This window comes from Musa acuminata, chromosome BXJ1-8 (genome assembly GCF_036884655.1).
Source record: "Musa acuminata AAA Group cultivar baxijiao chromosome BXJ1-8, Cavendish_Baxijiao_AAA, whole genome shotgun sequence".
Lineage (NCBI taxonomy): Eukaryota > Viridiplantae > Streptophyta > Magnoliopsida > Zingiberales > Musaceae > Musa > Musa acuminata.
In genome coordinates, this window is record NC_088334.1 from 50,329,977 (window position 1) to 50,353,914 (window position 23,938).

Genomic DNA, 23,938 nt, shown 5'->3' on the forward strand with positions numbered 1-23,938 from the left:
TTGCAACGTGAATCGATCTAAAAAGAGATGATGATTATGAGGACGACTCACATGCAAGTGTAGCTTCTTCATAGCTCCTGAAGCTTATCCATTCCTGGGTCTGCTTCAGGTGTGTTTTGAGAGAGAGAGAGAGCATAGTTTGTTGGACAATAGTTCTCCATTATCTCTTCTTTATGAGAGATAGTTTGATTGGTTTGGAGCTTAAGAAAAAGAAAAAGAAAAGCCTTGTCTAGAAAAAGACAAACTAGGGTTCTTTAATCTAAAAGATTATCCTGAAGAATAAAAGCATCTCATTAGACAACAAAAAAAAATTGAGAATAATGATGTGTTGTCTCAATCCTACTGGAGTAAGTACAGTGAAAAAGAAGAAGTAGACTCTTTGTTGCAGATAGAATGATAACATGTTTCTTGTTCTTTTTCTTTTCTTTTTGGAGGGATGTAAAGATAAGGACTGGAAAACCATTTTGTGCTTCTTCATATGGAAGAAAATGTATCTATCTCTCCCCCATTAAGTATTTAGTATCAATAAGGACTTCAATGGATTTATTCTCTTCCTATTTCTTACTCATGATCTTGAGCCCTCTAGCATTAATACTAAATGTTGGGAGTCTATATATAACTTATGGTTTTGTAAATTGATTGAAAAAGACTCAATAGTGATGAACAAAATTTCTAGTCCATTGCATATCAATTTTATTCTTCCATATGAATTATTTTGGTCTACCACCTTCCATGGAATCAGAACCAAAAAATTTATTTAGTATCACATTTATTCTCCTCCACTATCTATTTATTCTCAAACAATTATTTTGAGAATATCTAATAGCATATTCTTTTTTTTTATTTTAAAAGAGAATATCTATCTAATACCATATTTTGATTAAGCATTATGCAAATCTTAATCAAGGTTGTTATATATGAGATTAGACATCATAATAACCTAAAATTCTTAGTAATATGAGACTGATTTTAGCTTGTCTTTCAAACATTCTTCATGGCTGATTTTATTTCAACATTGTCACTAAATTTTTTTATCTTGGGCAAAAGAAAATTGTAGTCATATCATCAATACTAGTAGTGTTCATTTGTTTTTATTCTGCTGAACAAAATTTCTTTGCTCGTACTCTTTTGCAACCAAACATGAATTTAGTGTTATTATCACTTGGAAAAGTCATTCAGCTTTTGTTTGATGCTGAAGGAACCTAAAGACATCAAGGAAAGAATAATACAACGTGTCTTTGTTCTTTTGGGAAGACAAAAGATTCCGTAATCATTATCGATATTATTTTATTGATGCAACTATTCAATGAAAGTTAGGTAACACATAAAAAGCCAAATTAGATTAATTATTATAAATGTGAATTATGAGAATAGAATAAACATGAATTATACAATTTTTTTTCATATTTTCTTTAGCATTATCCCTAAAATCTAATATGTGAATAATAGTTTACCATGATTTGACTATTAATCCCACTAAGAAACATTAAAACAAAATAAATTTTACTTAAGAATTGTAACATCCATTTCTAATCTCATATTAGAAATGAGCTAAAGAATGACATCTAAATGTCTATTAATTTTAGTTTAAATATTTTATTTTAATAGTTAAGGCTCTACGAAATTAATAGATACAATTGTTGTCACACCCAACATAATATCGAGGCACGATAAGCAACTCAACTAAGAAAGGATGATCTCAAGTAATATATATATATATATATATATATATATATATATATATATATATATATATATATATATATATATATATATATATATATATATATATATAATCAATCATATTGAATGCATAAAAATAACGATGGGGAAGAATAGAATATGAAATTTCGGCACGAAATTTTCGATAGATTATATAACAAGTAATAATCAATCTATTGAGACAATGGAGAATTGATTGTTGTATCAAATCTTGATTTCTGATCTACATGACTTATTATTCAGTAGATTGTTGAAACATTTTTTTTATTTCTCGAGAAAAAATGCCTAGAAAATAATGTATCCCAACACATTTGCCTCCACCCACAAAATCAAGCAATCAAGCTTAGCTAACACCTTTGAACTAAATCGTTCACCACCTGAATTAAGCATACATATATTGGCTCAATCAAGTTTGACTTAGCATTGTTTTCAAAAACAGTGTATTTCAAAACAAGTTTCCAATGTTGTGTGAAAAATGCTCCTATAGCCGACTATAAAGTCCGCGCCGCATATTGTTTATTTCTCTTTTTATTTGGTGGTAGTCTTAAATCCACATTTAGTTTGGGTAAGAAAAATCTTATTCAGATTTGTCCGACAAGCATACAATGCATCGAATCTTGTCATGTCGGTTTGTCTGTTTACAACAAAAGAACAAAAAATCGAACCAAGTATTTGACACCATTTGTATGGGGAGACTTCTTCCTAGTCGATGGACGGCTACGCTAATGTTCACAGTTGTAGCCTATACATTGCCGACAATCGAAATGTTAATCTCATGGGGGGAAGCACAGAGTTGAGACGAGAAATCGGTGAGTCGTTTGCAGCCCTCAACACCGCCGACCAATGGGAAGACTTCTCGTTACAAGTATTGATCGGTGACTCAGGACGAGACATGGAAGCGTGTCTGCCAGGTTGAAGATGACGAGTGAGTTAATGCGGGGGAGGGGGGGGAAAAGGTTTGACCCGTCTGAGGCCGAGTCACGAGGGGGGATTCGCCGTTGGCCAGCAAACCAACGGCTGACTTCTGATTCATTGTAACCGGTCTGATACGATCAACTCGGTTTCGAGGCCGGGTCAACTCGCTTCTTTTTTTCCTCGGAGCATCGCCACGATTCCTGCTCGAAGTCATTGTGTCACGCGTGACGAGTGATGATCGGAAGCGACGGCCCACCCGCTGCGCCACCTCCTCCGTCTTCTATTTATAGCCGTCTTCTCGCTGTCCTCATCCACGAATCCAAACCCACTCCTTTCTCTTTCCCTTGTATTCTTCTCCTCTTTCGTTTCTCGTGGATCACCGCAAAAGGGGAGGAGCAAAAAGATGGTGTGCATGGTGTCTCGACAGGGCCGGCAGCTGCAGCGCTACAGCAAGGCCGGAAGCCGCATCGTGGTCGGGTATGTACCAACTGTCGTTTGGTTTGGTCGTTGGGTCGATGGAGAAATGGGAGGAGTTGTGGGTGTGTCTGATGCAGAATGGCGGTCGTGTTGCAGGTGCATTCCTTACAAGTTCAACCGCGGCTACGATGATGTCGGTACGTCGATGGAGGTTCTCGTCGTCAGTTCTCCCAAAGGGAACGGGCTGCTTTTCCCAAAGGTTTGTAAGCGCAATGGCTTCACCTCGACATGTATCATTCTTCGCTAAGATCACTCCTTTACGATCATGGTTTCTTCTGACCTTACAGGGTGGTTGGGAGACCGATGAGACCATAGAACAGGCAGCCTTGAGGGAGGCATTGGAGGAGGCAGGAGTGCAGGGGAACGTTGAGGTCAGCTCCCGATCCCTCCACCTCCCTCCTATTCGAACGGTTCAACTTGTGTTGCTGCAGCAGTGCTGATAGTTTTATTGTGGGATCATTGCTACAGGGTAAACTCGGGAAATGGAGGTATAAGAGCAGGACCTACGATGCGTACCATGAGGGCATCATGTTCCCCATGAACGTGACGCAGGAGCTGGGTGACTGGCCGGAGATGCACCTGCGAGAACGCAAATGGGTAAGCATACGAACTCACTGAGTTGGTCTTTTAGGTTAAACCGGGCGTGTGATCTCATTTCTTCCACTGGTTCGACGGATCAGGTCACGGTCGCAGAGGCCAAGGAAGGTTGCCAGCATCCATGGATGAAGGAAGCTTTGGAGAGATTGGTGAGACGGGTGTCGAGCTCAAGAAGGAACAGTGCTGCACCGGCCTCTTAGAATTCTTTTGACCTGTTGCATTTTGCATGTAGATACATAGTCACAATGTTGAACTCTCATGCAATCAGATGACTGATAGTTTGGCAGAGTTCGATCATTCTTTAATTCCTTCTACCCCAATAGTTTCATCCTTGTCAAGGAAATAAATCAAAGATAGTATTGTTTTTTTGCCTTTTGGGTTATTATTATTCCCTGTGCTCTCTACTGTGGAAAAGGTCTGTCACACATACAAAATTGTCTTTTGATGCCATCAAAGTTCCATTATTTTTAGAGGAAGCTAAGCAATCAATTTGCAAGATTCAATTACCTGAAAGATAAGCCAATTTGTGTTGTTCAAGGAATCATTAGTTCCAGCAAAAGCTTATGAACCAAAACATGCATCACTACATATCCCACTCTCTACTTTCTGTAGGACTGCAACTCTTACCATCATAATCTCATGATCATACCCTTTGACCTTCGGTAAAGAGTCTGGTACATCACTAATAAGACAATCCTTGGAAAAGATTTCGAATCATTAATTCTTGGTAAGTGAATTTTGGTATAGTTCAGCATTTCAAGACCAAGAACTGATAATAAATTGACAACAGAGATGGAAGCAGAGAATGTTTTGGGTTTTCAACTTGCCAAACAATCTCTGAATTGATGGATACTTTCTGCTAGATTTATGGCTGCAGACAGAGGATCAAATTTGATGGTGAAGCATGGCTGGTAATTACACTCGAATACCAGTATGTATAATCTCTTGGTCCCAACTACATGAAATACACAAGAATTATCTCTTCTTCTTCTTCTTCTTCTTCTTCTTCCTCGAAGGAAAACTAACACAAGCAGCAAAGAGTGATTTTGACTATCGATTGGGAATAACACTGCATTTCTGTGGACTCATGTGGTCCTTCATGTGGGTACCATCAGAGTGCGGGAAGAACAAAGTGATAGAGGAACCACAAGGAAGATAACAGGAATTGCCTGAAACCACAATAAACAAGAGGATACAAACATGGATCGGAGTTTACTGAGCACCTGTCTGTGGACATGAAGCCATTGCTGGTGTCCTGTGAGTGTAATTGTTTTGCCTCAGCCCTGAGGTGATGGCCATATAATGTTCTCAGGATAATTATAATTATATATATATTATCCCATAGTTAATTATGATTAACATTTTAATCCTTATATTTTTTAAAATAATATTTGGGTCACTATACTTATAAAATTAACTTAGTTGACAGAAAAAATCGCATGTTATATGAAAAAAAATGAATGAATAATTTATTATCTTTTAAATTATTAATTATATATATATATATATATATATATATATATATATATATATTTTCTCGATTTCCTCTGCCCATTCTCTTTTGTCTGCTCGCCCGTCGTACTTGCTTGTCCACTCCCCCCTCTTTCTAACTTGATCTCTTCCTTGGCTAACTACGTCGTCACCTTTCGGAAGAATCGAGAACTTACTAGTTTGCCTTATCCTATCCTGCTGAACTTGCTTTCTTGAAGGGAACAATTAAGAAATTTCTTGTTTCGACAAATTTTGCTCATCTCTTGTTTCACTTGTTGTGATGATTCCTTTCAGGGTAAGAATAAAAAACTTGTTTGTTTCGACAAGTATTGTATGTATATATATGATTTTGATTCTTCTTGCATTGTTAGAATGGTGACAAGAAAAAATTGAGAAGAATTTAAGAAATTGTTGTCTCTAACCATTGATGTACAAAACAATTATATGCTCTTATCCATCTTCCTAAATTCAACCATTACATTCCTCATAGTAGGCATGCATCGTTGCAATAAATTAGGCAAAGGATATATGATGTTCGAATGCAAGATCTGAAGCAATCTTGTGTGCTCTATCTTGTCGTAATTAACTTTCTTCGGATAACTGCTACTGAAAGAAAAATTGAAGTTCTTTGGCCTCTGTCAAACTTTCTACTACGTATGTAAGAGATGAAAAATATTACTTTATGGTCTTCGAAAATGTTGACAGTAGCAGAGGGCATGAACAAGGAAAACAGGCAATTATCATCTGTTGAAGCCGAGACTGTGTATGAGCGCCAGGGAGTTGCTGGTGTACTTCTCCACCTTGCGCACTCGGTGGCAGACGTCGGCCTTCACCGAGCCGGCCGCCACCATGAGCAACCCGTCCGTGCACGTATCCTCGCACGTCAGCGCCGCGCTCATCCACGTCAGGGCGTTGGACACCCGCGACGCCACCTTCGGTCCTACCGCCCCAGCCAGCCCCTTCAGCTCCTTGACCGTGTTCCGCGCCCACTCGGCAGCGTCGTCCAGCTGCTCAGAGCAGTCGCGCAGGGCGCCCCGCTCGGGGCCGGTGGCGCTGCGGCGGAGCGCTGCGACGTGGAAAGCGGTGGACCGAAGCCGGGCGAGGGTGACCTTGGCGGCGACGTGGGCGAGCTCGACGGTGCTCTGCTGGACCTCGTTGGCGTAGCCGGAGAGGGACGTGTAGCAGAGGCCCGGGTACAGTGTGGCGGCGCAACACTTGCGTATGAACTCCGTGGAGTTGCTTCCGGCGCTCGGGGTTTCCTCGCTTGATGCCGCATTCACGGCGCCCGCGAGGAACACGAAGAAGAAAACATAGGCGTAACACACCACCACCTTCATGGCGAAGTGGGATTGAAGCTCTCAGCTTTGGTCTTCTTCAGGATGTAAATGCTCCACAGAAAAACAAAATGCTACAATAAGAACAAAATCTCCAATTTTCTCTTCACGAAGTTACAGTGGTTGCACGACTACGTGGCTTCCAAAGAGGCACATACCATATGATCAATCGACTGCATTTCTTCTTGCCATGGATGCCATAAATCAGCTCGCGATCCAATTGTCAGATGCCATGGGGCGAGCTTTCTTTGTTTCGTGCGGGCTAATGGCCGAACGACACATGACATGGACAGCGACGAATCGAGCGTCCGATGCAGGATGTGGCTGTATGCGGTGGGCATCATCACGTGTTCATCCAACACACACAACTTTGTTGCGCCGTCCCTTTCTTGCGGCAGCAGCGACAGCGCAACCATAAGCATATCGTATAAGAATTCTACCCAAAAATAACGGAATTCCATAGGCATACGAAGACCTTAACATGAAACCATAGTGTAAGTGCATAGTACCTAAATTATCTTGTTTTAGAGTTGTAAACCAATAGCCACTGTCGTTCTTATCACTGAGAATGCTGCAAACACCTCTTTTCTAGGGTGTTTTACAAGCCTGCCTTGTTTGAGAACATCAAGGAAATCAACCATCTTTGTTAGGGTTTCAACTTTTGAGGGACCAAGAAGCTCAAAGATAATGAACATGCAGTGAATTGTGACACCAAATCTATATAAACATGTAAATGTTCAGTATAATGAACCAGCCTACTGAGATTGGGCACTCCAAGTGTCTTGAGTTGGACTGTGGGCAAACTTGCTCGAGAGGTACGTGTGACGGGTGCTTTTGCCTCACACATTCTTGGTTCTTCATCTCCCACAGAGGCACAGCAGGCCATGTACGAGGGGGCAGAAGCATTTAACACTTGTCTCAACTGCTTACAGACAAAAGCAATTCGTCTATGGATGGAATCGGTCGCAATCAACAAACATAATGCATCACAATGAGTACAGCTTCACTTTCTCTGTATCACCCACACACACACTCTCTCTCTCTGTCGCAAGAACATGGACATGCACGAAGCGTCGTGTTACAGGAGGATACTGTCGATGATGGTGGAGGAAGTACAAGAACGTGTGTGTTTGTAGTGGTGATGAATTGGAGAAGCACCGAGGAATGGATCCACGGTTAGAGCTTTACGATCTCAGGGATGTCGACGGGGTATCGGTCGATGCAGTCGGTCCAGGGACCGTCGACGGGACCTTTGATGGTGCGCAGGCACTTCCAGACGGCGCTGTTGCACTTGAAGCCGCTGCCGAAGCCGATCTGCCACACGCGGTTGCCGCGCCGCATCCGGCCCTTGGACTCGATATAGTTGAGCTCGTACCAGAGGGAGCTGCTGGAGGTGTTGCCGAAGCGGTGCAGCGTCATGCGCGAGGCCTCCACGTGCTCCGCCGACAGTTGCAGGCTTTTCTGCAGCTCGTCGATGACGGCGCGGCCGCCGGCGTGGATGCAGAAGTGGTCGAAGGCCTGCTTGAAGTCGGGGATGTAGGGCTTCCACTCTGGGTTGATGAGCTTTCGGCCGACGAGGTTGAGGGCGAAGAGGAGCTGCTCCGACATGGGGAGCACCAGCGGCCCCATGGTGGTGATGTTGGACTTGAGCGCCTCCCCGGCGATAGCCATGAGGTCCTTGGAGAGGGAGATACCGGAGTGGCCCTCGGCGTCCTCCTCCTCGTAGACGCAGCGGTACGCCCGGTCGTCCGCGCCCTTGTGGGTGCGGACCACGTGCGCCAGCCGGTACTTCGCGCGGCCGGCCTCGCGTCGACGGTTCGACAGGAGGATCGCGGCAGCGCCCATGCGGAAGAGGCAGTTGGGGAGGAGCATCGACCGCTGGTTGCCGGCGTAGAAGTTGGGGGTGATGATCTCGGTGGAGACAACGAGCGCGTTGGCGCGGGGGTGCACCAGGAGCAGGTCCCGCGCCAGGTCGATGGAGATCAGCCCCGCGCTGCAGCCCATCCCGGAGAGGTTGAAGCTGCGGACGTTGCTCCTCAGCTTGTACTTGTTGATGATCATCGCGGAGAGGGACGGCGTCGGGGAGAAGAGGCTGCAGTTGACGACGAGGACATCGATGTCCTTGGGCCTGAGGCCCGTCTTCTTCATCAGGTCGTCAATGGCGGAGAAGATGACGAGCTGGGCCTCGGCGCGGGACGCCTCCATGGTGGGGTTGGGGGGTATGTAGTGGTTCGCGGGGGGGAGGCAGGTCTCCTCACCGAGACCGGAGCGCTCCAAAATCCGCGTCTGGAACTGCACGCTCTTTTTGTCGGAGTTGATGAGCCGCGTGTGCTCCATGAAGGTGGCGAACGGGACGCGGCATGTGGAGGGCGGCTTGAAGCAAGCATAGTCGACGAGGTACACTGGCCGGGGGCGGGACATGAAGTACAGGGCGGCGACGAAGGCCACCAAGAAGACTGCAGAGAGAGTCTCGATGGGCTTTTCCTGGAGGGATCGCCATAAGGCCATGATGTCGTCGGGGCCGAGCTGGAGAAGCTCCCAACCCACGGCTGTCATGGACCCGACCAGAAACAAAGTCACGAAGTTATTCACGATGAAGCGGTAGCCAAACTTAGCCCACATGGGGAACTCGGGCAAGGGCACGGCAGGCATCTTCTTCTCCGCTTGAAGGCCTCCTCCTCTTCTTCTGCCTCTTGCTATCGTTGGGATGAAAGAAACAACAAGTTTGGCCCGCACCTGAAGAGAGTTAGAGATACTTATAATAAGAACAGGAGGAGAAGAGAGAGCAAGCAATGAATGGAGGAGGCAGATGGGTGGTTTCAATGACTCCAACCAATCACCAACTAACTAGCCTAACTTACGTAGCGCTTCTCTCTATCTCATGCATGTACACGGTCTCTCTGTGAACACTTGATAAAAAAGAATAGAAGACAGACCAATTCATCAAATGAGAATGTACCTCATCAGGTACTCAGTCTAACATGCTGGAGGCTTGTCCAAGAAGAGTTGAGATTGAGTTCCAGTGGAAGTTGGGACAGTTGTGGAGGGTGAGCAGACTTGCACCTGCTTGTGTGTGTAACCTGTGTTCCAGTCTCTGCAAACACATAAACACATGAGTACCAGTGCAGTGAATGAGAGGTATTTAATTACTATACAAATTGCAAGGGCTAATTTGATGCTGTTCAACTTAGTTGGTACATAGCTAGTGGATGAATCATTTGGATAATATGCATCAGCATGCTCATTGTCAGTGCAACTGTCCACACCAACTTCTTCTAGTGAGATACTCGAAGGTCTTAGCTACTCCAACTATCTTAGCATCACTCGGAATAAGAACTACTGGATCCCACTACTCGAAAAACAAAAAAAATTGGCATTGCTAGAGAAATATATTAAGACCACAAGAAGCTTCCAAACTGAAAAATACTTGAAAGGCTTTTTTTTTTTCCATGCAAATATTCACATCATCAGAAGAAAACTTTCTTTCTCAGACTATCTTAATCTAACTAAACAATTAGCTCAGTTGTAATGGGACATGCATCACTTTTAACACAACTAAATATTTAGAAATTGAGTGGTCATATCACTTGTGGCAACCACTGCATACCGAACTTTACATATGCTTATTAAAATATTTATAAAGGGAAGTTCCCTCTTGCCCACAGCTTGTATCTGATTTAAATAAATCCGACCATTGAACATCTAGTTCATACCAAGAACATTTACGGATGCTCCAATCTCTGGGAGTTTTAACTGCTGGAGTTGGAAATTTTCAGAGATAGGCATGACTAAATTATACTGCACATTGAGATTAAAAAAAATAAAAGAACAATAAATGTAGATAAGAGGAGATAGTGAGAGAGGGAAACTAGAAGAGGAGGATGACCCGACAAGTCTCGGAACTCTGCTGGACCGTAACGTAGATTCAGCTTTGCGGCAGCTGTCCCCATCCGTGTCCTGATGGTTAATCTGATAAAGAACCTGAGCTTGGTACCACCAAGAGTAGTTATTTCTCATGGTCTTATGTCCTAACAGTTACCAGTAGCCTTCATGATACGTGTAGTAATCAAGCTGCAATGGAGCTTTGAATGCTCAAAAGCCTCCTGCGGATAAAGGGAAAAGGATGTTAGATGAAAAAGGATTAAAGGATGCCATATACACAAATCTCCTAGGTGACTTGTCATTGAAGTAGCAAGTGATTTACTATTTTCCATGCTCGAGTTACAAAACCTAGCTCTATCCAGTGAACTTGGTATAAGATATTTTGAGATTTTGTTGCTACTGGAAAGCCTACAAGATTATATATACCATTAAAGGAGCTGCAATTCTAAAATTTAGTTTCTTGCCTATGGTGACATCATAAATGATTCTTGGAACAGATTGTAATAAAATCAAAATGCAATAAAATGTCTCAAATTTGTTCTTTTAGTATAGCTAGATTTAGGTTAAAAAATTCTTTGGCGAACCTGTTCCAAGAATTGAGGGTTTAACACTTACATTGTTGGTCTAGTGGTGGTATACCAGACTCACTTAACAAGAATTAAGGGTTTAAAACCTTATTCGACATATTTGAAGGTGTCAGGTAGCTTAGTTGATACAAACTTTAATAGCTCATTACAAGATCCTGGGCTCGAATCACACTTTCACCATTTACCACCCCTTGCACACACAAAAAAAATAATTTTATGTGTTTTTAACAAAGCATAGGTTTTCATTTTCCACATGTTGCCTTCTAAAATGAAACACCTAAGAAATCTATATTTATATAAACTCACATCTTAAAAGTTAATTAGACAAGGCAAAAATCAATTAGTAAGAACATATATACTATACAAAATTAATTTAGTGTAACAGTTACACATACATCAATTGTTTTTACTATGGATAAAAATATTCTGGATATTGAGATATAAATTAATGTGGAGATATAATGATTGATCATATAGTATTTCTGACTAGTGATTTTTTGTTATACCATATATCAAATCTAAATAACTAATTTACCATTGTTTTTAGCACAACAAATTCTTTGGTAGAGAGGAATCAATTCCGATCATCTCCACACCTAGTGCTTAGCCAGTTGTCTCTTCTACATACAGACTGGAGTAAGATGTGTAAATGTCTCACTCAGCTTTCTGCTTGCTCTAAACACGTAGTGTTTCTAATTTTCACTCTAGATTAAGGAAACAATGCTGCAACTAGACTTAAGGAAACAATGCTGCAAGTTGCAGATAAATGTTAACTAACTTTGTAAAAGAATTTCTCCCACGAGATGCAGAGTTCCAATCATGTCATTTGGTATACCTCCTGTTTAAAGTCTCGTACAGAACAACCAATTTTAGACAACATTAGGATAGATCTGAATCCAACTTTGGTATTGAAAGATCACTTCATATAAGAAACAAACAACCCTTGAGCTCAATTGAAGCAAATATGCAATGAAACAGCAAATGACATGGTGGAATTCACATGATATTAAATAATGCATGATGGTATTGAGCTTGTAAACTATCAGCATTTGGTTATCTCTAAATTGAAATGTGTCATGCTAGCACAAATGTCATGTTTAAATGATGCAGAATAGTTCACATACGGGCAGTTAAAGACATGCAAGGTTCTCTATTACCACAATTTGTTAAATTTAAAAGGCATTAGCAGCACAACAACGAAAGATGTTCTTAAAGCTTATAAACATATTAGACACCCTTAAGCTTATGGGATTTAGTCAAATCTTTTATCATGGTTTTTTCAGACGATTGCAACATACAATTGGGTTTTGTTCATACATAATACATTGAAATGACTTGTGTGAGGGGACATTACAGCTTGTAAATATATTGTGTTTCCTAATAGCTAAAGCTTTTGGATTTGTGATTACCAAATCAAATCATTATGCAAACATATGCAAATGCTTGCAGGAGACAATTCAGTTGTAGGCGTTACTTCAGAGGTTGCAACATTAGGCTGAAAGACACAAGATTTTGGACATTGCAATAGGTTTATTCAAAGAATTATGATTCATCAAACATAAAAAACAACAAAAACCGAAATGCAATGCCAGTATGGATTCAGTTTTGTTGGGTTTTGTGATCCAATTAATCTTTCCCTTTAACATTACACCACTTCAGCCCCGTGGATTCAACATGCCGAAACAACGACCAAGAATCAAAAAGAATATTAAGAATTACAAAAGACGATACCTCCAGCAATGCTGAGATGTTTGGGGATGCGCCTAACGCTGGGCCTGGACCTCCACTTCTTCCCCTGTGGGCCTTATCCGCGTCGATACTATGATCATTGAGCCCGAAGTCGCAGGAAGGGAGGTAGCAGAGGCGGCGGCGGCGGCTTTGCAGAGCAGGAGAGCTCGTTGCGCCTGGCCTTTGGCGCAGAGAAAGACGAGAACCTTGAAAGGAAGTCAAGTTAATAAAAGAAAACATGGAGATGAAATGAAAGAGAGGAGAGAGAGGGAGTGATGGGAACCTCGAAGGAAGAAGCAGGGAGGAGGAGGAGACGGGCGGCGAAGAAAAGGGCGGCCATCGCGGAACGGATGACGAGCTCGGAGGAGTGAGAGAATCGCAATTTGTAGGTCCATCAAGACAAACTGAGCCTCCAATGAGCCCAATTTAAATCAAATCACGGAATATCACGTGAGCCTCACGTGTCTCTTAACCATAAGCATCAAAGAATGATCAGTACACGTAAATATAAATAGCGGTGTCCAACTCACATAGGCAAAATAATGCAGCAATTGTTGGGTTCGCAGGCTACCAATAATCTCGACAGGAACACTCGCCGTCCTTGAAATGGTGGTATCGATTCACATCTCTTACTATGATTTCTCTGCCAACAATCGCCGAAATGAACTTGATGGCCGTGTGACAGTCCTCGCAGACTCTCAGGTTCTTCGTCACCAACAGCGTCGTTCCCGGCGGCGTGGTGATGAGTCCAAATGCGATGGCCAGCCTCTCGCTATGGCTGCGAACCATGTTCCTCTTCTCGTCGTCGCCCACGTCGTGGAAGACGGGCATCGTGTCCGGCTCGTATCCAGCCTCCGCCATGAGCCCTTCCAACCTTTCCAGCTCTGCGTATATCGCCCCCGAGCTGGGATGCGACAGATCGCCGACGAGGAACGCGTGGACCTGGTTCTTCACTTCGATCCAGCTACAGGCAATGCTCTTCTTCAGGCCTCTGTCGGTCATCAGCTTCCTCACCTCGGCGGCTTCCTGCCACTTCCCGGCTTGTGCGTATATGTTCGATAGAAGAACGTAGTTCCCTGCGTCGTCGGGCTCCAGTTCGATCAGCTTTTGCAGTGCCAGCTCCCCTAATTCCACATTCCGGTGGATCTTGCAGGCGTTCAGCAAAGCACCCCATACTCCAGAGTCGGCGGCCATTGTCATGTCTTGGATGAGCTTGTATGCTTCGGCTAGTCTGCCGGAGTGGCCAAGGAGATCTATCATGCAAGTGTAATGCTGCACCGCCGGTGGAATGCGGTAATCGCTCAACATCGAGTTGAAGAAGCTCCTCCCTTCATCTACCAGACCTCCATGGTTGCAAGCGGAGAGGAGGCCGACGAAAGTAATGTGATCAGGAAGCACTTGATCCTCATCCCTCATTCTGTCGAACAGGGCAAGGGCTTCGTCCGCATGGCCGTGCATGCCGTACCCGCAGATCATGGAGTTCCAGGAAACAATCCTTTTCTCTGCGAGCTGCTCGAAGAGCACACGAGCAACCTTCACCCAGCCGCTCTTGGCGTACATATCCACGAGCGCGGTCTTCACCTTGTCTTGGGAATCAAACCCGCGCCTCCAACTCAATCCGTGAATCTCCCGCCCTCTCGGCAGAGCCGCCGCATCGGCCGAAGCGGAGATCACGGTCACAAGAGTAGCGAGAGTCGGCGTGAACCCACGTGCCACCATATCACGGCACAGAAGGAGCGCCTCCGACGGATGCCCGTTCTGAGCGTAGGCGGCGATCATGGAGTTCCAAAGCACGACATCTCGGTTCGGAATCCTGTCGAACAATTCTCGAGCATGGTCGACGCACCCGCACTTGGCGTACATGTCGATCAGGGCGGCACCCACGAACACGTCCGTTTCCCAGCCGGTGCTTACCACCAGCTCGTGGATCCCCCGCCCGGCCTCGAGCGCGGAGAGGGCGGAGCAGGCCTTGAGGACGAACGGGAACGTGAAGTTATCAGGCGCGACGCCGCAGTCGAGCATCTGGTAATACAACGAGAGGGCGGCCTCGTGGGGCCCAGTCCAAGCGTAAGCTCGGATGAGGACGTTCCACAGAAACAAGTTTCTCTTAGGAATTCTGTCAAACAGCTTGTGCGCATAAGTCACATGGTCGCACAGGCAGTACAGATCGACGAGCTTGGTGGCCAAGATGGTGTTGTAGCCGAGGCCGGAGAGGAGGAGGCGGGCGTGGAGCTGCTTCCCGGGCTCTAACGCCTTCCGGGAGACGAAGGACCTGAGGAGGTTCAGGTAGTCGTCGTAATGCCGGGGAGTGCTGCGAGGGAGGACTGAGGAGTTCAGATCATCAAGCGGTTGTTGCCGACGAGGAGGAGTTGCGGCCGGAGGCGAAGACCAGCTCAACTGCCTTGGGTGACTCGAGTCGGGAAGGGGATGACGGGAGTGGGGAACGGCGAGAGGTTCGAGTCGCCTCGCAGTTCGATTCAAGGAACGATGCATAATATATCGGGTATAGCCCACGACAGGCGACGCGCAAGCGGTACGAGTACATATATAAAGCACAAACCCGAATCATTCGTAACGGGTCGAATCGGATTTGCTACCCGATCCACTTAAAAGAAATCTTATGTTAGGAAACCCCGAATCCGAATAGATACACATCAATCGGACTCTAATTATTTGAAGATTGCATCGTTTGTATTTGACTCATTGAATCACAACAAGGTGTTTGTCTAAATGCCACTTATACTAACATGCTGATTGGTCTTGTACTTAAGAGTTCATCACTCGTGATCATTAAATAGGTTCATTTTTCAAACTAGTTATTTGGATGTTTCCAAACGAAAAAAAAAACTTAAAATCAAAGAAAAAAAATCTAATAATCAATCATCAAAAAATATATATATATATATATATATATATATATATATATATATATATATATATATATATATATATATATATATATATATATATATATCAGAAAATCGATATAAGATTTCACATAGGTCGATAACTCTCACTTGCATCCATGAAAAAATTTAAATCCTTCGTTATATGAGATCAATTATAAGACTTTTGAATTATCGAGTATAATCTCTTTATATACCGTTTCATATAAACCCAAAAAATGTATACTTTTTCTCGTACTCTCTTTAAAACCCTAAAGAGCACCTAGATATTCTCGAGAAACCTAAAAACATAAAAAGTATTTCTTGTATTTTTTTTATTTCTCGCACCAAGAATAGATTAGAGATATACGAGATATTTATAAAAAAAATAAATTCTAATTATTAGGTTTCTTCCTCCACAACGACTTACTATAATTTTTTTATCTTCTCATGATACTGGCTTCAACAATATCAAAATATTTATCAATCCTAGTGATATTACCGTAATGTAAAATTTTAAAGCTGAAATTACAAACCAAACAGATGTTTTTGAAGCATGATCAGTGGTTGAATTACTTGATTAATGACACTCATTACTGTTGGCCAACTCAAAGATCTACAGCCCATTTAAGCTGGTGTTCAGAAGAAACAACTAATGACACTCATTTCTGAGTTGAGTTTTGCTTTAAGAATTGGAAGAAATTGACTCTGTGCTTGATGCTGCTGAATTCTTTACTCTTTTTTCCCTTTATTAACATGAGTAATTGCCAAATATAAGAAGCTGAACTTTTATAGTACAGATTGAATGTTCACTCTCTTTCAACTTTTCCATGCACATCATCTTGGTGAGCTCACTTCTTTTCAGTGGTGGCAATGAATTTAAAGTGCACTTAAATATCACAGTATCTCAAACCTGCACTATGCATACATTTCCATAACCTTTGTTTGCCTTTAAGCTAACAAACCAATGGCACTAACTATTTCTTTAACCTTGAATTGAGGAAGGTTAGGATATCAAATTAAAGGTCAGCCAGTCATGAATTGAGGCTTGTTTTGTGCTGTGGTAGTTTCTTCAAAGCCATCCAAAAGAGCTCCTTGTCATGGCATATGATAGTAGTTCAAGTGCTACAGCAGCAGAGGCACAAAACTGAGCACCAAAGAAACTATTGACTGAAACCATGCAGAGATTAATGCAGCTCACAACATCCAAACTACATTCATCAGATAAAGAGGAAAATAAAAATGATTGGATTTCACAAATTTCAGATGGTTTATTTTATCTCTTCAACAAATGTAAACTTATTGGAGGCTGAATAATTTTGTGAAAGAGAGAGAGAGAGAGAGAGAGAGAGAGAGAGAGAGAGAGAGAGAGAGCATTGACATTACATAATTCAATCAGTGGTTAGAAATTTTACCAGCTTCCTAAAGAAACAAGAAGAAAAGTAAAATCCAGCATAGTTGGCAACAATATTTTATTAGGCCAATGTCACTGATGGTCCCTCTTTATATTTACTAATTAATCTCTATTATATGATTTTTTTTTCCTAACATTGCTAGTCCATGATCTACTGAAGACAAAAAAAAAAAAAAAGAGAATTTATTTGATGACCAACTTATGTGATAGATGGTTGCTCTTCATTTTGCATTTGATTGGATAATCAATAAATAATACCAATGGTTAAAACAAGCTGGAAATTGGATTAAGCTTCACACAAGTCAATTAAAAATAATGAGGGCAGATACATGTTTTGAATTCATCATTAGCTTTGATACCATAATAAATATTCTGATTATGCTATCAAACAATCCAGAAAGCCTAAATTGTTAGGAAAGGATCCCATATATACTAACTACTACATTGTAACAAAAGAGCAAGTAAATCTTAGTCAATAATAACATCTAAAACATATAACAAAATAAATGTGGATGAGAAAGATTCCCTGCATGAAAGCCTCCCAAAACTCATGATTGCATCCATCTCATATGTTTTATTAAGACAAACAAGTTTTGATTAAGGTGGCCCAACAATATAATTAGTTGCTAAACTTGGCACCAACATATATAACCTTAATTGGACTCAACAACACCTCACTTCACATTTGTTTTTCCTTTTCACAGGATTTAAAATCCACCATGCACTGCACACGAATCTTATACAAATCCTCCAATGAGCTCACTTAGACAAAGTCAAGTGCTAGTAGTACCATCACTGACCATATTTTTTTAGTGAAGGGGATTTAAATTATCTCGATAATTATTTTGTTCTCTATTAGCTGAGAAGTATGCTTTTGATAGCTAAAAGATGCTGATTTAGATTAGGTTATGTATCCATTTCCGCTCAATCCAAGCTAATGAGACTTTGACTTCCGACATGGTCTTCCTAGCTGGTAGAATTCAATCTGATCGCTAATTGTGGTCGAGTTGAGCTCGGGTTCTATAAGTTGAGTTTCCATAGTAAGAACTGACAAGACTCCTTTGATACTGTCAAGTCAAACTTGAGCAAGTGATAGACAAGTGAGAGGATGAACAACCACACAAGAACTAAAATATAAGAAGATAGAAAGGATGGAAGAGTGATGAAGTAATGTTGCATATAGAAGGCTTATTGGATCATGAACATCTCTTTTTTCAGAGAAAAAGAATAGAAATAAGCATTAGTTAACTCTATGTAGGGTTAACTTTGTGTTCAACCTTGGACATGTCGTGGAAACTACTAAGCTACATCGTCTGAGATTTGACATCTGAATTAACCTAATATGGAGATATAACTTATATTTCCCAAGAGATTATGAAGATGTACTATGAGCTAACTCGGATTAGACCTAACTGACCCACTTAAACCTCTGGAAGACAAACAAAGAAAGGGAAAGAAATGCTCCTAAAGATGGTGGTGGCATCATCAACTCTAACTATTACATAGGTGTTAGGTGTGGGAGGTCACGGTGTTAGAATAGGGAAGACGAAGACAAAGCCGTCCCAGTTTCTAATGCGTTGCCGTGGCTGTTCCCAAGCAAATGATGACGGCCATCTACTTTGGCTTCCTTGGATCGAAAGGAAAGCTTCCATGGAGACAGCCAAGGAAGCATCCATGGAAACATTATCCGGTCCTCACGTCAGACAAGAGACAGCAAGAGTTCCAAGCAGTTCTTTCATGATGATTCAGAGAAACAGAAGTTGAATCTCTGAATCAGATAACGTATTAGGGGAAGAGAATAGTCTAAGAAATGGAGAAATGATAAATAGGATTTAAATTATCATCTCATATTTCTCCCCACCACCCTTAAGATTAGCCTCTCAACGTTAGATTTCAGTGTGTTGATGCATTCTTCTTCTTCTTGTTCTTCATTGGAAATCTATCTATGCATCCCTCAGCTTTGTATCTTAGGAACCCATCCTTCTCCTACCATTATCATATTAACTTTGATTGACCTAACACCAACACTCGAGTGCATTGACCAAAAAGAATGATGCACACATTCCATTGGGTGCCAAATGGAATGTTTTGAGACATGCACAAGGGGTTGGATTCTCGGCATATCTAAAACTATACATACAGCAGCCGTAAAGTAATCTCAGTATATGTTTTCTTACACATACTCGAAGGAAAACAGACAGAAAGCAATCTTTAACATGCAGAAAGGGGGTTGCTTTTGATAGCTCAGATTCGATCGAGGGAGGCAGAGAAGAATGTGTCGGGGGATGGTGGTGGGTTTGATGATGATGCCCATGCACGCTCTCCACCTCTTCCCCTGTCCTATTCTCCTCTCTCTTTCTCTATGGCACGCCTACCATTCCTCCTCTTTCATGTGCATGTCAGGTGAATCCCCCAGCATCCGCAACCAGGGAATAGGTAAAAGGCAGAAGCAATATGTTCTTACTCTCCTTGGACTTTGGACATCTTCCCATTAGTCTTTTGTGTTGCATGCTTACTGTATACCTAACCGAAGGACCACCCTAGCCAATCCTCAAGTGTGTAGAATACAAAGAAACCTGATAGGAAAGCAAGCAAAAGCAGAGCAGGAGAGCAGAAACTGGGGAAAGAAATGGGTTCCTCCATACCCCCAACTCATCGGTTGCACCAAAAGCATCAAAAGGAAGGCAAGCATGCACCCACCACCCACTCACCAATGTTCAATCTCAGCACATACCCAAACTCCTCTCTCTCTCTCTCTCTCTCTCTCTCTCTCTCTCTCTCTCTCTCTCTCTCGTTCGCTCGCTCGCTGCCTTGTTTTAAACCCTACCTTGCTCTCCTTTTCTCAGCTCCTTCCAAGCAACTATTCTCTTCTTGTTTTGTCTCTCTATGTGGAGCGGAGACCCCTTCGTTAGATGGACACCTTATTTAGATTGTTCAGTCCACAATCTTCCCGTGACCTGAGTCGCAATTCAAGTAGCTCGAGATCCTCTGAGCCTCACCAGATCCATTACCAGCACTCCTTCTTGCACCAAAACTCCTTTGCTCGTCAGCAAGAGGTGGAGTTCTACCGAGAAGAATGCGGCACCGAGCATCACCTTTACATGGATGAAGACTTCTCCTCCTCCTCGTCCTCGAAGCACTTCCAGAACCCACATCAACCTCCCTCAACCACCACCACCACGCCAACCCCGACTCCCATCTTCGATCCTGCTGACCTGTCCTTGACTCAGGACCTCAACCTCCACTTCGCATCGCCTTCCTCGTCCTCTGTCGGTGCCTCCGGTGCCGGCCGGAGATGGTCGTCGCAGCTGCTGATCGAGTGCGCGCGCGCCGTCGCGGCGCGCGACAGCCACCGGGTGCAGCAGCTCATGTGGATGCTGAACGAGCTCTCGTCGCCTTATGGCGACACAGAGCAGAAGCTAGCGGCTTACTTCCTCCAGGGCTTCTTTGCTCGCCTGACGTCCTCCGGGCCCCGGACGCTGCGTACCCTTTCCGCCGCCTCCGATCGCAACTGCTCCTTCGACTCTACACGTCGCACCGCGCTCCGGTTCCAGGAGCTCAGCCCCTGGTCCTCCTTTGGTCACGTCGCCGCCAACGGGGCCATCCTCGAGGCCTTCCTCGATCCGTCCTCGGCGTCGCAGAGATTGCACATACTCGATCTCAGCAACACCTTCTGCACCCAGTGGCCGACGCTGCTGGAGGCGCTGGCTACGCGGTCCGCCGACGACACGCCCCACCTCTCGATCACGACGGTCGTGTGGTCGGCCTCGCCGTCGACGGCCGTGCAGACGGTCATGAGGGAGATCGGGCAGCGGATGGAGAAGTTTGCGCGGTTGATGGGAGTGCCCTTCCGGTTCAACGTCGTCCACCACGCCGGCGACCTGTCGGACCTCGACCTCGACACCCTCGACCTGAGGGAGGGCGACAGCTCGGCCCTGGCCGTGAACTGCATCAACGCGCTCCACGGCGTCTCCCCCGCAAACCGCCGCCGCGAGACACTCATCGCCGCCATCCGGCGCCTCCAGCCGCGGATCGTGACAGTGGTCGAGGAGGAGGCCGACCTGGAAGGGGGAGGAGGAGGCGAGGAGGAAGGGGAGGCGTTCTTCAAGGTCTTCAAGGAGAATCTCAGGTTCTTCTCCGCCTACTTCGAGTCGCTGGAGGAAAGCTTCCCAAGGACGAGCAACGAGCGGCTGGCCCTGGAGCGGGAGGCGGGGCGGTCAGTGGTCGACCTGGTGGCATGCCCCGCGGCGGAGTCAGCCGAGCGCCGGGATACGGCGGCCGGATGGTCGAGGAGGATGCGGTCGGCGGGGTTCGCGCCAGCGGCGTTCAGCGAGGACGTGACGGACGACGTGAGGGCGCTCCTTAGGAGGTACAAGGAAGGATGGACGATGCGACCTATGGCAGAGGATTCGGAAGACGCATCCGCCGGCATATTCCTGGAGTGGAAGGAGCAGCCGGTGGTGTGGGCGAGTGCGTGGAAGCCGTGAGAGAAGATGGCGGCAGAGGGAAGAGCGCCGAAGACCATTTGGCACGTGGGAGGCAGCTATTTTTTTCCTCTTATTTCTTATTCGACCCCAAAAAAAAAAACGTTGGCACGTGTTTAGAGAAGCATGCAATGGAAATATGTTAGTACACTAAAAAAAAAAAAAATCACATTTCTAAGGTTCACATCACAAATTATTTTCATAGCAATTGTCATTAATTTTTTCTCACATACGAGTTTATGTAAATTGGCTCGAGATATGATAGATATGAGAACCAATAAGAACTCGATACGTAAAATTAAATGACATAAAGAACAGATCGAGTCACTTCAAGACAACTTATGAAAGGTCAGTCAAAGTGGTTAGTTGGTTAGCTTAGTTTGAGATGACTGAAGAGGGAGAGAACAGAGGAAGATGGAGGACATGGCAATGAGGGGTTGGTGGATTGGTGACATCAGAGGGAAAGATGGTGATAACAATTAACAAAGATTATAAAGGTTATGTAGATGGAAGGATAAACATAAGTGATGGAAGAAGTCATTATCTAATGGTGCTGCTGAGATCTGGCAAAAGATAGTGGTGTTGGTAGTGGTGGTGGTCAGACCATGGCCTGCAAGGTCCCATTTTTATCCTTTTCCCCTCCTTTTCTTCCCTCAGAGAGGGAGAGGGGGGTTAGCTTTTTAGGCATCTGGTGTGTCTCTCTCTATCTATCCCCACAGGTAAGAAGACAAAAAAAAGGGATGGAAAAGAAAAGCATGAGGAGTTCATGTCATCCAGGGTGGAGCTTTTAAGTCACTGGAGATGGGAAGAGATAGTGGGAGCACCTTTCAAGGGTGAGGGATTTGATCATAGATTTGCTCTCTCTCTCTCTTGTGAAAAGTCCACTATCTTTATAGTATGATTTTATGCATTTTCTTTCATTCATATTCCTACTTTGGTTTTGAATTAGTTCCTCACATATTATGATTTTATGCATAATTCTTCAAATCTCACTACCCATAAAAAGGGTTCCTCAAGTTCTGTTAACTTATGGTACTGTACTCTTTTAGAAAGATTATACTCTTCTCAAAATGCTATCTTTTTCCAGGATCTGATTGACTTGAGTTGAACCTTGAGGTTATGAGTCAGGTCAAGTTGACTGTTAGGAAGTAGTGAGAAAGAGACTCATGTAACCAATAGAAGAGGATCATTGGAACTTCCACATAAATAGCATGGTTTGGGAAACATCAGATAACAAAGCAAAATTATCCATCATTATCAACTGAAATGACCATTTGCAGGCTAGACATGTGTTTATGCAACAAAAGAGAAAAAGGATGAGATCTCTTCATGTTTGGTCAGCTGCAATTTTCTTTTCGAGACACAGTGACACAGAATTTTCTCACTAGTCATGTGAGAAAAGATTTGATGAGCAATTTTATGTTACTGCACCATACACCAAAGTACAAATACCACTGTTGGATGGGGTGATGTTGTCATGTGAAACTGGAATACATTTTACTCTGGGAGAAATAAACATTTTCACATTTGCAGTATCTCTAGGAGTACACAGAAAATTGAGCTTTGCTTGACATTCTATCAGCAGTTAGTTATACCACTCAGTTCTCCTCATGATCCAACATTGCAAAATTCTTTAGATTGAGAAGCCAGGAGCAAGCTTGAGTCTTGAATCAGCACTAGCTTCACTTTTTTGAAAGATTGACACCTCTTGTGATTGCTTTCCAAATATCTGAAGGTTGTGGACTACAACAAGAAGCCAATGAGGGATAAACAACTCAACCAATATCTTTTGTTTGACAAATCTAGTAGGTTTTGGCCACAAAGTCAGGTGATATTTCATCCTTCCATGTGCTCCCAAAACTTTTACAGACGGAAAAAATCAAACGATTGGGACAGTGCAGATGATACTATCAGCAAACTGCAGATCACATACTCCCTCATCATGAACAACCATTGAAAGCTGCTTATATAATATCTGCATATGCACACTACACATGAGCGGCAACTCAGTCAAATAACTATTCCGACTCGACCAATGTTGTTCTTGAGGGGTTCAACACCCAGTCCTACTGTTGGAATCAGCACTGCGTATTTCTAAGTATTTGATCTCGGAAGGATTCCAGCGACATGCGATATAAGTGAAGGAACCTGGGAAGCCTAAGCATCCTGTTCATTCCAACGCAAAGATCCCCATCATCTCCCAAGTACCCAAGATTGACTCAGCTGCATGTACCAAAGCTTTGTTTGGAAGCCACACAGCACAATTAGAAGTGATCATGTAAGGTATCTGCTATGAGCCTCTCGATGTCATCCTACAAAAATCCTCAAAACTGTTGAAACATTAAGATAGTCGGCTGTTAATGGACCAAACATGGAGCTTATCGTTGTCCTCGGAAGAGTATGTGATGTATGATGCCCTTTC

At 43.5% G+C, this 23,938-nt stretch overlaps 5 protein-coding genes across 5 annotated transcripts; 2 read left to right on the forward strand and 3 right to left on the reverse strand.

The window, feature by feature from the left end:
* The first annotated feature begins 2,964 nt into the window (after positions 1-2,964).
* On the forward strand, positions 2,965-4,056 carry LOC135589220 (nudix hydrolase 17, mitochondrial-like). The gene is made up of 5 exons (XM_065081505.1): positions 2,965-3,114; positions 3,211-3,313; positions 3,402-3,485; positions 3,583-3,711; positions 3,795-4,056. The coding sequence occupies exons 1-5, from the start codon at positions 3,041-3,043 to the stop codon at positions 3,909-3,911; spliced, it is 507 nt and encodes a 168-aa protein (XP_064937577.1). The 5' UTR covers positions 2,965-3,040; the 3' UTR covers positions 3,912-4,056.
* A 1,886-nt stretch (positions 4,057-5,942) lies between these two features.
* LOC135680433 (pectinesterase inhibitor 11-like) lies at positions 5,943-6,539 on the reverse strand. The gene has a single exon (XM_065194313.1). The coding sequence runs from the start codon at positions 6,537-6,539 to the stop codon at positions 5,943-5,945; it is 597 nt and encodes a 198-aa protein (XP_065050385.1).
* Positions 6,540-7,484: 945 nt separating this feature from the next.
* Positions 7,485-13,212, reverse strand: LOC135588619 (3-ketoacyl-CoA synthase 6-like). Its single transcript, XM_065080827.1, has 5 exons — positions 13,017-13,212; positions 12,737-12,939; positions 10,423-10,639; positions 9,496-9,630; positions 7,485-9,272 (listed from the first exon to the last, which is right to left on the reverse strand). Exon 5 carries the CDS (start codon positions 9,186-9,188, stop codon positions 7,713-7,715), a length of 1,476 nt encoding a protein of 491 aa, XP_064936899.1. The 5' UTR covers positions 9,189-9,272; positions 9,496-9,630; positions 10,423-10,639; positions 12,737-12,939; positions 13,017-13,212; the 3' UTR covers positions 7,485-7,712.
* Positions 13,213-13,214: 2 nt separating this feature from the next.
* Positions 13,215-15,236, reverse strand: LOC135581315 (pentatricopeptide repeat-containing protein At2g33760-like). Its single transcript, XM_065080826.1, has one exon. The coding sequence runs from the start codon at positions 15,224-15,226 to the stop codon at positions 13,301-13,303; it is 1,926 nt and encodes a 641-aa protein (XP_064936898.1). The 5' UTR covers positions 15,227-15,236; the 3' UTR covers positions 13,215-13,300.
* Positions 15,237-19,752: 4,516 nt separating this feature from the next.
* On the forward strand, positions 19,753-21,718 carry LOC135588620 (protein SHORT-ROOT 1-like). Its single transcript, XM_065080828.1, has one exon. It carries the CDS (start codon positions 19,945-19,947, stop codon positions 21,517-21,519), a length of 1,575 nt encoding a protein of 524 aa, XP_064936900.1. The 5' UTR covers positions 19,753-19,944; the 3' UTR covers positions 21,520-21,718.
* The last annotated feature ends 2,220 nt before the right edge of the window (positions 21,719-23,938 follow it).